The 14,533-nt window shown below is 46.9% G+C and overlaps 1 protein-coding gene and 1 long non-coding RNA gene across 9 annotated transcripts in view; one reads left to right on the forward strand and one right to left on the reverse strand.

Annotated features, from left to right (window-relative positions):
• LIMS1 (LIM zinc finger domain containing 1) overlaps window positions 1-14,533 on the reverse strand; it is a 78,642-nt gene that overhangs the window by 13,527 nt on the left and 50,582 nt on the right. For 6 of the 8 annotated variants that reach the window (XR_014525731.1, XR_014525732.1, XR_014525733.1 and 3 more), the window contains exon 2: window positions 3,824-3,983. Coding sequence is in view for 4 of the 8 variants with exons in the window: in XM_083501566.1 (XP_083357692.1) it covers window positions 3,824-3,983 (160 nt within the window). In the remaining 4 variants the exon portion in view is untranslated. Of the gene's footprint in view, window positions 1-3,823; window positions 3,984-6,893; window positions 7,397-14,533 lie in introns of those variants that run through there. The other 2 variants (XR_014525734.1, XM_083501564.1) reach the window with 1 other exon arrangement.
• Window positions 5,133-6,554, forward strand: LOC310706212. The gene is made up of 3 exons (XR_014525757.1): window positions 5,133-5,418; window positions 5,797-6,290; window positions 6,385-6,554. It is a non-coding gene; the product is annotated as an uncharacterized lncRNA (long non-coding RNA).

The raw sequence follows: 14,533 nt of genomic DNA on the forward strand, positions 1-14,533 counted from the left end.
GAATCAGCTCGTAGTCACATTTGCTTTACTGGATCAAAATAATAAACACCTGTGCTGGTATTCAGAACAGGAAGCACTTTCTGCTGGCTCATTAGATCCTTTCTGTCCTCTACATTTCCTGAAACCGCACTCTGCTGTATGGCAGGAAACACGTCTGTAAAGACAGGAATATTCATACCCACCATCTCTATATATGGGAATACAAATCATGATTCCAGAGACTGCAACCACCACTTCAGCGTATGCGGCAATGTACTTATTATGTCAATCAGATTAACTTCCAAGTATGTGCGTGGGGTGGGCAGGTACCCATGAGGCAGACTGCACTCTTTATTACAGAAATTTAAATATTTCAGGTTTCTCTCTGTGACAAAACTGCAGCCAGATCAGGACCCCGGTTGGATCTGGATCCTGCTCCCAGGGAAAGAGAAGGTTAAAGCACTAAACAACTTAGTACTGTAGACCCAGGTAGACCTGCAAAGGTGACTGGACTAAGAAAAAAGATGGTAAAAATGTTTTAGGAGATACAGAAGAGTGTGTGGGCAAAGTTTGCCAGGTGGTCGCAGCCAACCCCCTGGTGTCACAACAACAACAACATATAATAATAATAATAATAATAATAATAATTTATTTGTACCCCACCCATCTAGCTGGGTTTATTGGCATCCTGTTCCAACACAGATTAAAAATACATTAAAATGTCACACAGAGCTGCCTTCAGATGTCTTCTAAATGTCAGGGAGTTGTTTATTTCTTTGATGGGAGGGCGTTCCCCAGGGCGGGCCCTACTACCGAGAAGGCCCTCTGCCTTGTTCCCTGTAGCTTTGCTTCTCGCAGTGAGGGAACCACCAGAAGGTCCTCCGCGCTGGACCTCAGCTTCTGGGCAGAACGATGGGGGTGGAGATGCTCCTTTAGGTATACTGGGCTGAGGCCGTTTAGGGCTTTAAAGGTCAGGTGACCTCCTTTTGTTTGCATGGACAATCAGCTGATCAATGGACTCACATAGCTCCATATGCAAACTCCATGAGGCCCAAAGGTGTCTTCAGCTAACTCATAGCTGACATCATACATAACACCAAGTGTAAGGCAAGTGAGTGTGGATTGCCCAAAATGAACAGGGAGCCCTGGTTTGCTTAATTTGGCCCACAGGCTGAAATTTCTCCATGCCTGCCATATACTATTAATCTAGTCTGGGATCACAGGAGTTCCTCCAATCAGGGGTGTAAATATTATGCTGGGCCCTGCAGATCCCTAGCACCGTGTGACACAAGGCATATACTGAACAAGTTCATCCAGCTGCTCAATGGAAAATAGAGCCCAGTTATTCTCAATAACTTTTATGATTACATTCTAGTTTTTCTGGCTCATTATGCCTGGTTTTCTGGCCAAGTCTACTTTCATCTTCCTCTTGATCTATTGGTGAAAGCTTCAAAGACCTGTAACAAATCCATACTTTGAAGTGAAGTTTGTTTGAGGGTGACGTATGCCTAAGTTCCTAGTATTAAAGGCTTCCAGGGGGGAATTTTGTCTCAAGTGGCCCGTAAGCTAGTTGCTAATCTCTATGCATTTTGCTAACTTTTTGGAAATTCCCACCCTCCCTAGCTGAATGTGTTGAACGATTCCTTGGGGGCATCTTGGGGACTATTATTCCAACAGATAAAACAAATACACTGACAGTATTCATAGAAGCAGCAAATAATTACACCCTACCAAGATTTGCTCAGAAGCAAGTCCAATGGATTTTAGAAGAAATTACTTCCTGGTAAGAGTGTTTAGGATTGAGATCTTGGTTTGCTAAAGTCGAACACAAAATAAATATGGGTTCTGGCATAAAGCGAGCTCACTTGCTTCTTCAGTCTTATGGATGAGAAAGGAGATCAAAATAGTACAAAACGACAGATAATGGCATTCATCGAAAATGTAACAGAGCACCTGGTTTGCATGTAAAAACTTCCAGGTTAAATCACCTGGGTCTCCAGGTAGGGCTGGGAATGGAGAGCCGCTGCCTCTGTGTAGACAGTACAAAGCTAGATGGACCAATAGTTGGACCAAGATATATGGTAGCTTCCTACAGTGAAGTAGGCAGCCTTTCAAATTATAATGTGTTGGGGTATCAACATAAGATAGTAATGATACTTATACACAAGATAAGGTAAGGGGTGAGGAGGACTAAGTCAAAAGAAAGATGCTATTCAACCAAACTCAGATTCAAAATCATTGCCTCAGCCTTAGAAAAATGAGCTGTAAAATCCCCAAGGATTGAATCCACAATGGAGGTAGCCAATGTGGTGCCCTACAGATGCTCCTGAACTACAACTCCCATCATTCCCAACTGTTGGCTGTGCTAACTGGGATTGATGGAAGTTAGAAGACCAACAAGCTCTGGAGGGTGCCAGAACACTGCTTTAAGGAAAGTTGTGATCCGTGCTATTTTTCTAGAAAAAGAGGTGATAGAACTCTCCATGAACGCTTCCCTTGTTCTCCTATAATGGCAATGGCGCCCACCTGAGAGGTGCCTGAACTGAGTTATTTGCAAAGCAGGTACTTTGTGAATGCACCACTAAAGCAATGACTTCATAGAGAACAGATGCATGCAAAGTTGATACACTTCTTTTAAAAGTGTGCCCCCTTATTAAAAATATCTACTGTCCTGCATACGCCTTCCAGATTGCTAACTTCACCCATCATCACCTCACTCTTCTCTTGCAGGCTAAAGTTTTCTGATCATTTAACTATGCAGCACCTCTGGTAGTGAAGCCCATCACAAACTATATTTGACCAGTGTGGTCAGCTCCCTGCCTTAAATCTAATCGTGATGACGGGCGCCTCTTAAACATGTGCCAACATTTCCGTGGACTTCCTCATTTACATCTAGCAAATACGTATTGGGTTTCATTACTCCTCTGGACATCTTGGCACTGGCACTCCTAATTTTAGCAAGCTCTTACGAGTGTTGCTAACTCTCTGTGTTGCAGCACGCTATGGCAAACAGCTGGAAGCTACAGGTGACTTGAGTTCTAAGCTCAAGCAGATAAGATTGCCAAACATGGGCCTTGTAGACCATGAGTTCTGGTGCCTACTCAGCCACGAACCCTCACCGAGTCAGTCACAATCTCTCGGTCTAATTGAACTCAAAGGGTTGCTAACGAGGTTAAACAGAGAGGCAACATTTAGCTCTCTGGAGAAAGCATAGGGCAAAACTCTCGTTCATAAATAAAACAGAAAGTTAAAACCATAGATAGGTAAGTCATCACTCCACAGATGGACATCTTTATCTACCCGACACACTGCTGCTTTTTAAAGTTGAATTCTGTTGCCTGGTGCTTAATGTCTAAACATGTATGTTAGGGCTGATTGAAAAGCTTTGTTTCCTAATAACTGCTGTATTGGATCAGCTTGTGGTTATTCTGTAGGGCAGCTGTGGCCCTCCAGATGTTGAGGAACTACAGCTCCCATCAGCCTCAGCAAGCGTGGCCGATGGCTAGGGCCAAAGGTCCCCCACACTACTGTGGAGTCTGTAGTTATGCTGAACTCTGCGAGTGCTCAAAATATGCTATCTTCTGCATTTTCATTTCAAATGTGCTGGAGGTAGGTCCTGGCACTTAAAAAACAGGTTAAAGGAGAGAAGTTGATCCCAAGTCAAGCATGCCAGTGGCCTGGAATCAGTCGTAAAGAAAAATGACCCTGGGTTAACTGCCTCCCAAACGACACTGCAGGAAGGGAAGCAATATCTGTGGCAAGTCCTTGACCGACATACACAACCTGGCGCAGTACAGGTTTGGGAATAGTTAATATAAAAGTGAAAAGACCACGGGGAACCAACCTCATAAAAAAGCCCTTCGGGGAACTGCTGGAAGCACTGGGCACACACGAAACACTGTTCGTGATACAGCTCGCCATTGCTGTTCACAATCTTCTCCGCAGGTGCAAAACCTCCCCGGCAGCGCTCACACATGGCGTTGGCCAGAGCGTTGGCCATGTTGCTGTAAGGATAACATAGAGCAAAGGGGTTAAGCACACAAATAAGGTAGCTTTACTGACCATGCTTCTTTTTCAATAGGCAGCTGTTCCAATTCAGCAGGAAAACATACAACTTTTTCCTACTTACTTTACTGCCTTCCTGGCCCTCCTATTCAGGAACCAGTGGCAAATGCAGCTCCCACTTCTGGAATGCTGTTATTTATTTAATTTATATCACATCTTTCTTCCAAGGAGCTCATAGCAGTGTACACGCTTGCCCCCCCCCCACTTTCATTTTATCCTCACAACAACCCTGTGAGGTGGGTTAGATTGAGAAAGAGAGGCACCCCTGTCAATCAAGCCTGTTTCCTATTGTGGGAAGTTTCTGGGAGGAGGTGGAAGAGGAAAAGTGAAAGGAATAGCAGTGGCGGCAGTGGACAAGATTTGCCACAACCATCTTCCAAGCAGGTGAAGAGATACTTTGCCTCCAGTAAGGGACTCGAGTTGGCTGAAGGGAAGCTTCCCCTTCTCTAAAGAGACCCTTGGGAGTTGTGTGGTTTATTGCTGGCGACCCAACTTCCCAGTTTTTCTTTATGAGTAGCTTGGGGGAGGCAGAGGGGACGCCAGCAAGGATGCTACTCTCGCCTCAGGGTCCAGGCAAATGTCTCTGCCCCCACACTCTCAGGTGGGATCACCCAAAGCACCTCTGTCCACTCTGCTATTGGGCATTCTCCATCTTTGTGGAGCCTTCCAGATATTGCTGGACTTCCAACTCCATGGGTCATGGTGGCTGAGGCTGATGGGAGCTGGAGCATCAACATTTGGAAGGCCATGGGTTCCTCATCCCAGATGCATTTATTTCAATGTGACGTGTGAGATGCTGGCCTGCTTCACATCATCCCACAACATGTAAGACTTTGCAGGCAGGAGGATGCAACAGAATGCTGGGAGGTCATGTGATCACATGCCCCTTTTCCTCTTATGGAACATCACAGTATACCTGGCAAGAGAGCAGCTGATCTCTTCTGGGGTGAATACAGGGCTGCATTTAGGACCTGAACACCTACAACTTTTGTACGGGGAGGTAGAAGTGCACGCACAAGCCGGAAACACCCCCACATTCCACTATATGTAGGACCTAGACTTCTGCAGAGTATATGAATCAGCCAAAAAACAGTAAGAGGAGTGTCAAATTTGAAGCAGCCCAAAGTCTCCTTTAATTCTAGGCAATTTAGAGAGGGAAAGTCACATTAGTCCACTGCAACAGCAATCCTATGTCACTTTGAAGCCTGACACATTTATTTGAGCATAAGCTTTCATGGGTTAGAGTACGTGTTGTCAGATTCAATTTCAGTGTCTCGAATGAAGCAGCTCCTCATTTGCTTTGGATTGTGGTGAGTAGCTCCCAATATAACTCCGGTCCCCCCAGGAGACAATTGCATGAGTATCTCTTAGCAGGTACGTAGCCGTGTTGGTCTGCCATAGTCAAAAAAACCATGGAGAGACCTGGTTTGAACAAAGACATTGGATTCTTATCTCATTATACATGACTAAGCCATTTTTCACCTTCTCACCCCTTGCCTTTTCCTGGAAGACCTATTGCAGTCGTTAAGAGTCGTCAACAGGCTCATCTCAGCTATCTGCCAATCTCCCATTCCCACCACCCTTCTGAGTAATACCCCTCCCCACCTTCTCACTATATAGAAGGATCTGGCAACTTCTGTCTCAGTGTATCTGAAGAAGTGTGCATGCACACGAAAGCTCATACCAAGAACTAACTTAGTTGGTCTTTAAGGTGCTACTGGAAGGAATTTTTTTTATTTTATCTCTTAGCAGTTCAGAATGAAGAGGCAGAATCCTCTGCCTCATCCGTTTCCACCCAGTCATACAAAGTGTACAAGGCAGGACAGTTCAAGTGACCTTTCTCCTTAATCTTGTTCTGTGCACATGGGCCTCAGTCCAAAGTAACGGTTCTGCTTGCAAGAAGAACACAGCCGCAGACAACATTCTGCAATGGGACACGGACATCCACTGCCCTCAGGCTACACTCTTCTGAGCAGCTGCAAACCCATGATAGGTATTTTACAAGCCAAGTAACGGATTGCCGCCATGATACAGAAAGCGGCCAGGTCTCTTTCACCCCCCACTACTGCAAAGCCAAAGAAATGTGCCAACAACCACCAAGATGCGCCCTGCAACCAAGTCACTTGTTATTGCAACAGAAAAGTCTAAGAATCAAGCTCTGGACGCTATATTGGTGTGCACGTCCCCAAATATATTATCTGCAAACGACAGCACTCAAAAGAGCAATCCTATCTATTTTTACTCAAGTAAGTCCCACTATGTTAAATGTGTTCAAGATTGCAGTTTAAAGCTACACACTTGGAAGTCCTACTGAATTAAACATGACTTTTTTTTCAATAGCTATGTACAGGATAATGCTGTTGGGATGCAAGCCTATGTACAGTTACTTGGAAGTAAACCCAATTGAAACCTTTGGGACTTATGTCTGGGCAAATATGGATGTGTGGCTGCCTACATCAGAATTCCAGCTGAGATATCAGCTAATAAAATGAAAAATGTCTCCAAGCTTATACTGATGGAACTTAAGAAAAGTAATTTTTAAATGCCTTCTGTGTGGCAAACAAGCATTTTATGTCAATATGTGAGACGGAGGTGTTGCCTTTTATAGTTAGGTACCGCAAAGTATTGGAAGAATGTGGAATCCACAGTCAGAAAGCCTGCAAAGCATTTATTGTGCTCTAGAACCAGAAAATAATGCATATATTAACTAACACATGCACACATTCCATGATTAAAATGCAGTTAACTACAAAGCATAAATTGCAGGGTCATGAGAACAGCAAGCAAGATTGTGTTAGATTAAGGCAAGCAGACCAAGTAACAAACCGACTCCGGTGGAGTGAACTTACAATCTTGCATAAAAGTCACATATTTCTTTGTATACTTTAACGTCACTGTGCCTGCGTTGCAATTTTGACACGGCTCTCTCGCCTTCATTTTCGTGGTCGTTGTGCACGTTCTGGTGTGTGTGTGAGATTTCTTCGTTCTCTGGAATGGCATAGGAGTGCCCCCTGCTTTGGAATTCCATTATATATATATATATATATATATATATATATATATATGAACACAACAACCCAGCAGCAGCAACAGAACGCTCCAGGGAGTAGCAGTAAGGAGAGAAAAAACAATCCTCAGGACTTTAGCTGTGCGCTGAGTAAAGAGCTTCCAAGTTTAAAAGCGTCAGCCACAGAGCAGCTTGAATGTCAGAGCGAGGCTGGGAGAGATTCACTGGAAGCAACACATTCCACAGCAAGGTGGTAACGCCAGCTTGGGTGGAACATGCAATCTCTGCTATCTGCTGTCCTTAGCAAGAGTTCCACTGAAGCCGTGTTCTCTTAGATAAATGTAAGCTAGGGCAGGCTAGCTGTCACAAGGGGTTTAATATGGAAAAACTTACTGTGCCGTGTGTGTGTTTGTGTGTGTGTGTGTGTGTGTGTGTGTGTGTGTGTATAAAACAACACGTTAACGCCTTTGCAAAGATAATAAGGAAATACCCTGTTAGGAACATCTTGTTCACACAAAAAACCAAACTGTAAAAATAGTAAGAATGCCCTTTTACAAATAATGCTCCCAATTTGTTTCCTATGTCATGGAATTTGGAGCAGCTGATGAGCACGCACACACTCAAGAATGGACACTTCCATAGCTGACTAGGCTGTTCTGCTTGGCAAAACCAGTCTGCACAACAGAATGCCTTAAGCTGCCATTTTTGGGACAGGCAGCTCAAAAGTCGTACTTTCCCGATGAGACTTTTTGGTTCCTGGAATTCATTCTGATTGTGCGGATAAAATATAACAGACCAAATTCTAAAGGGTGTATTGCTAAACGTGTGAAAACAGTCCCAATCCCCAGGCATGTACCTCCAGATGGTGGACACGTCAGGTGCTGTCCTGAAACCTGGGCATCTTCACTTGGTCGCAAGTGGCCTATAAAGATAAAGGTAAAGGTACCCCTGACCTTTAGGTCCAGTCACATATGACTCTGGGGTTGCGGCGCTCATCTTGCTTTACAGGCCGAGGGAGCTTCCGGGTCATGTGGCCAGCATGACTAAGCGGCTTCTGGCGAAACCAGAGCAGCACATGGAAACGCCGTTTACCTTCCTGCCGGAGCGGTACCTATTTATCTACTTGCACTTTGACGTGATTTCGAACTGCTAGGTTAGCAGGAGCAGGGACCGAACAATGGGAGCTCACCCCGTCGCGGGGATTCGAACCGCTGACCTTCTGATCAGCAAGCCTTAGGCTCTGTGGTTTAGAACACAGCGCCACTTGCATCCCTACCAGAGGCAAAATGTGCCTGGCAAATTTTGAACACTGGTGCAATGGGGGTGGGGGGCAGGGAAGCATATGTACATAAAACAGGTTCCCTTCTACAGATGTCCTCTGTACAGTGGAGAGGGGGAGCACAGTTGGGATAAAAGGGCCAGCAGGATTAAGGTCTCCCTCCCTTTTGTGTGCCTGGTAATCGGGTGCCCAAATACGGCTCTAGAGAAATCCAAATCCCCAAATTCAAATGTCTACATGGTACTTCACATAATCTACAGCTTCTTATACACTGTCCTCCAGACTCTGGGGAATAGAGAAGGCTCTTGCTCCCAAAGGAGCTCTGCAGGCTTCTTAAAATCTCCTTATACAGAAGGAGCTGCTGTTTGAAACTATGCTATGGAATTCAATTACACGTTTTCAAGTGAATCATTTTCAGTGGAACATCTTGCTTTGCTCTCAAGGCACGTCCACATCTACCGGCAGCTTGTGAAAGGTCCTAGGAGGAAGGAAACACAGCAAATCCCAGCGCTAGCCTGCAAACCAATATGGACAATGCATTCCCTAATTCTCACAGTGTTTCTTTCCCAAAGGGAACACTAGATGCACACTCACATGGACTGAGGCCAATACATTTAGAAATGAGGTGAAAATCACATCACCCAGAAGAAAGGCAAACAACATGTTAAAATCCTGGATTTGTTTTTATTAAAAAAAAAAAATCTATTTGCTATTGCCCAAAGAATGGGAATCCGAACCCTTTTTCATGCATATGTCCGGATAGGAAGTGCCTCCTCAACACACTGCTTCTAGCACAAAGGTATCTCTCCACAGATAAAGCAAAGCTGGCGTGGTTGTTTGTGCCAGGGATATTTCAAGACTTGAAAAGAGAAATGAGAGATGTGACTAGATGATGTTGACAGATGTTTCTTTTCATCGGCAAGCACAAGATGTACTCCACTGCCTTGATCCACGTCCCATATTTAAACTTTGCTTGCAATCAGGGGCGCCTTACCCATAGAGGCTAGTGGTGCGGGGCGCCAGGCCGCCAAGTTCTGGAGGGCACCAGGGAAGAGTCAGAGGCTGCACTTGGCGCTTCCCAGCATCAGCTCGCCACTCTCACCCGCCTCTGCCATGCTGCGCTCAAGCAGCGCTGCGCCCTGAGCCTCCGTCTGCCATGGCCACTGTGGCACGAAGTGGCCAGCTGAGCTGGGAGGCACCACATCCAGCCTCCACCTCTTCGCCGCTGGAGGAGCCGCCCTCCAGCTGCTGCCCGCCTCCTCCAGACCCTCCGGCCTCCCTAAAAAACTCTGGCAAAGGGGTGGGGGAGAGAGGAGACACGCCACCGGAGGGAGCTTTGCACCACGGCACTGGATATGCTTAAGACAGCCCTGCTTGCAATAGGCCTAGGATTAAACTAAGGTATAATTAAATAAATGGGATTTAGAATATTAAGAAATGTGAATAAGATGGACGATAACTGGAATTGTTTTAGTTTAATAATGATATTGGAAAGCTGTTACAGTGGTGCCTCGCAAGACGAAAAGAATCCGTTCTGTGATTCTCTTCGTCTAGCGGTTTTTTCGTCTTGCGAAGCAAGCTCATTGACGGATTAGCGGATTAGCGCTATTAGCGGCTTTTAGTGGCTTATCTGCTGATCGGATCAGCTGATAAGCGGCTTAGAAAAAGGGGGGGGGAAGGGGAAAAAACCAGCAGGAACTCGCAAGACATTATCGTCTTGCAAAGCAAGCCCATAGGAAATTCGTTTTGCGAAACACCTCCAAAACGGAAAACTCTTTTGTCTAGCGAGTTTTCCGTCTTGCGAGGCATTCGTCTTGCAGGGCACCACTGTATTTTCAACTACAAGGAAACTCAGAAGGGAGGGACTAGAGGAAGTCAACCAAGATGTTTAAAAGGTTGGATTTGTAAAGAATTAAGCTTGTTGTTATTGTTTATCTGTTTATTGTTCCTTTTTTTTCTTTCGTTCATTGATGTATTTTTCTTTTTTCTTTTTGTGCGTCATTCTGCTTTGTGGTTTTTGTTATTATTGTGGAAAATCTAATAAATTTTAAAAAAACAAAAACAAATTGGGTACGGGGCACTGGATGTCACCACCACCACCGCCACACCACGGCACTTCGTTTCTCCACTCCTGAACTTCAGTGTGAACACCCAAGGGGAGCATGTGCAGAGATTGCTTAGAAGATTCCCTAGACCTTCACTCTAAATGCATGAAAGTTGGCACAGTGGAGTGGGTGGCATGAGCCAGCATGTGTGGCACCATATCCCTGAACACAATTTGTGCACTCACTCACACATTTGGCTGAATGCCCAAACAGGGGGTTATGCATTTATTTTTACGTCTGCTACACTGTGGGTCAACCAACACATGATGTTAATAAGCACGTTAGTTGAAAACGTCATTTGGATTCTCCACGTTTAAGCAAAAGCAGCCACACTGTGGGAAGAATCTGAATTAGGATTGTGGTGCAAGGGTGAGTCAATTCAACCCATTCCCTGGAACCTTTTTCCCATTCCCTGCAAATCCCCAACCACATTGGCCGCAGACAGCTTTCCAGGCTCACTTCAAAGTGTTCGTTTTGATCTAGAAAGCTTTACACAGCTTGGGACTCAACTACATCAGGGACTGCCTCTACCCCTATGAACCTACCCACACCCTACAATTATCATCAAAAGGCCTTTCTCCATGTCCCTTCTCTGAAGGAAGTGGGGAGAGAGGCAAAGAAACACATACTTTTCAGTGGCGACTTCCTAATTGTGGAACTCCCTGCCGAGGGAAACTTGCCTGGTGCCAACACGATCAACTTTCAGGTGCCAGACAAAGACATTTCTGTTTACTCAGGCTTTTCATCTTAGTGTGGTATGATTTATAGCTTGTTTCAGGGTTCATTTTTAGTGGGCTTGGGGGCAGGGTTCACCCTTTTCATTCTTGTTGGTAGGTGAACACTTTCAAGGTGTTTACGTGGCGTGTGTATTCCATGGCATTTTGGATTATAAATATCTGATATGTTGTATCACACTTTAAAATATTTTGTAAGTTGCTTTGAGACGTTCTGTAGAAAGTGACGGGACAAATACTGTATACAATAACACTATTGACAGGGGGAAACTGCATTTTCAAGGTAATTGTCAGCAGGAAAAAAGACATTAGGGGCGTGGAGAGGGTTAATTCCCTTCCTTCTATCCCAATCAGGCTCTTCCCCTCTTTTGCTTTTGTTAAGGTAAGTTGTTGTTGTTGTTTAGTCCTTTAGTCGCGTCCAACTCTTCATGACCCCATGGACCAGAGCACGCCAGGCACTCCTGTCTTCCACTGCCTCCCGCAGTTTGGTCAAACTCATGCTGGTAGCTTCGAGAACACTGTCCAACCATCTCGTCCTCTGCTGTCCTCTTCTCCTTGTGCCCTCAATCTTTCCCAACATCAGGGTCTTTTCCAGGGAGTCTTCTCTTCTCATGAGGTGGCCAAAGTATTGGAGCCTCAGCTTCACAATCTGTCCTTCCAGTGAGCACTCAGGGCTGATTTCCTTAAGAATGGAGAGATTTGATCTTCTTGGGACTCCCAAGAGTCTCCTCCAACACCATAATTCAAAAGCATCAATTCTTCGGCGATCAGCCTTCTTTATGGTCCAGCTCTCACTTCTTAAAGTATGTAGCAGGCCCTAATCATATTGTTAAGTAGCTAACATAATATGCAGTTCAGTCATGAACTTTGTGAGTCCACTGAAAGGTCTTGGGAGGTTCAATATTGCAGCACTGCTGAAGCTTTATAAGGTAGAAGAAGTCTCAAAGAGAGATTACAGGGACCCTCACACTAAATCAGATGTCCATCCAGATGTTGCTGAACTATAAATCCCGGCTTGTGTGACGGAGACCTGGGTGCGCGAAGGGGAAACTGTTACCTTACGAGAGATGGTGCCCCCGGGTTTCTCCGTCCTCCACCAGTCGCGGACTGTGGGCCGGGGGGGAGGGGTGGCATTATTAATCCGAGAAGACTGTTCTTTCAGGGCTCTACCATCGCCATCGATCCCCGGCATTGAATGTGTTGGCCTAGTGTGGGGCTCCGAGGTGAGCTTGGCTGTCTGGCTGGTGTGCCGGCCACCTAGCGCACCAGCAGCCACCCTGTCAGGCCTGTTGGAGGCGGTGGCCGGCTGGGCCTTGGAGTTCCCCAACCTATTGGTACTGGGGGACTTCAACATCCATGCTGATGCCACTCCCTCCTCACAGGCTCTGGACCTGGTGTCTTCCATGGCGACACTAGGGCTCTCCCAGTTTGTTTTGGGCCCCACACATCAAGCAGGCCACACGCTGGATTTGATCTTTGGCGCCGGTATAGATGTGATCATGTCTCCCTCGATGAAAGTGCCATGGTCTGATCACTACGCACTGAAAGCCAGGATTGATTTTCCACCCCCACCCTGCTTAGGTGGCGAGCCAATTTGGGCTCGCCCGCGGAGGCTGATGGACCCTGATAGATTCCGTCAGCCCTTGCGGGACCTTGCTCCCCCTGGCGACTCATTGACTGAGCTTGTTGAGGGCTGGAATATCCAGCTCCTAGCAGCCATCGATGAGATCGCACCTAGGCGCCCTCTGCGACCCCGCAGAAACCGGGCTCCCTGGTTTACCGAGGAGCTTCGGAAAATGAAGCGGGACCTCAGACGGCTAGAGCGAGTATGGCAGGGTGCCCGTGACGGAGCTTCAAGAACATCTTATAGGGTTTTTATGAAAACCTACGAGATGGCAGTGAAGGCCGCTAAGAAGTCCTACTTCTCGGCCTCCATTGCCTCCGCTAGCTCTCGCCCGGCGCAATTATTTAGTATAATTAGGTCTTTAGCGTCCCTCGAAGGACAGCCAAATTTAAATAACAATTCGACACACAGCTGCGAGGCATTTGCGAGCTCGTTTGCGGAGAAGGTCCTGTTGCTCCGCCATGACCTCCCTGCCAATTTGGATACAATGAAGGAACTGGAGGCCCCTCGACTGTCCTCGGGTCCAGTATTGGACCACTTTGACCGGATATCCCCAGCCGATGTGGACAGACTCCTCCAAGCTGGAAAGCCCACCACGTGTCCTCTTGACCTGTGCCCGTCCTGGCTGATTAGAGCGTGTCCAGACGAGGTGCGGGCCCCCCTGGGTGATATCATCAATTTGTCCCTTGGCACTGGGATATTCCCAGGGGAACTGAAGGAGGCAGTGGTGCGTCTGCTCTTAAAGAAAACATCATTAGATCCTTTAGATCTATCCAATTACCGCCCGGTTTCGAATCTTCCATTCCTGGGCAAGGTGATTGAGAGAGCGGTTGCTGAACAGCTTGGTAGGTTTCTGGATGAAACATCTGCTCTCGATCCATTCCAGTCCGGCTTCCGCGCTGGTCATGGGACTGAAACGGCTCTGGTCGCCCTAACAGATTATCTCCGCAGGCAGCTAGATCGAGGCGGGTCGGGGCTGCTGATTCTTCTAGACCTGTCAGCAGCTTTCGACATGGTCGATCACGAACTCCTGGACCGCCGCCTTGCCGACATGGGGATCCAGGGCACAGTCCTTCAATGGCTGCGCTCGTTTCTCTCCGGTCGGGGACAGAGGGTGGCGCTTGGGGGGGAATTGTCATCGCGCCACTCCTTGGTGTGTGTAGTGCCTCAGGGTGCGATTCTCTCCCCAATGCTTTTTAACATCTTTATGCGCCCCCTCGCCCAGCTTGTCCGGAGTTTTGGGCTGGGTTGCCATCAGTATGCCGATGACACCCAACTCTATCTGTTGATGGATGGCCATCCTGACTCGGCCCCAGATACACTGACCAGATGTCTGGAAGCTGTGGCTGGATGGTTACGTGGGAGCCGGTTGAAGTTAAACCCTTCGAAGACAGAGGTCCTCTGGCTGGGACGGAGCGATATGGGATTGAGGGGGCAACTCCCGTCTCTTGCGGGGGTGCAATTAGTGCCAGCATCGTCCGTGAAGAGTTTGGGTGTAATCTTCGATACCTCCCTCTCTATGGAGGCGCAGATTACAGCTATAACAAAGGCGGCATTTTTTCATCTCCGCCAAGCTAAGCAGTTGGCTCCTTATCTCTCTCGCCCTGACCTAGCCACTGTGATCCATGCGACGGTCACCTCCAGACTGGATTATTGTAACTCGCTCTACGTGGGGCTGCCCTTGAGACTGACCCAGAAACTCCAGCGGGTGCAGAATGCCGCGGCGAGACTCCTTACGGG

Source organism: Podarcis liolepis (assembly GCF_965112155.1).
Source record: "Podarcis liolepis genome assembly, chromosome: 4".
NCBI classification, from domain to species: domain Eukaryota; kingdom Metazoa; phylum Chordata; class Lepidosauria; order Squamata; family Lacertidae; genus Podarcis; species Podarcis liolepis.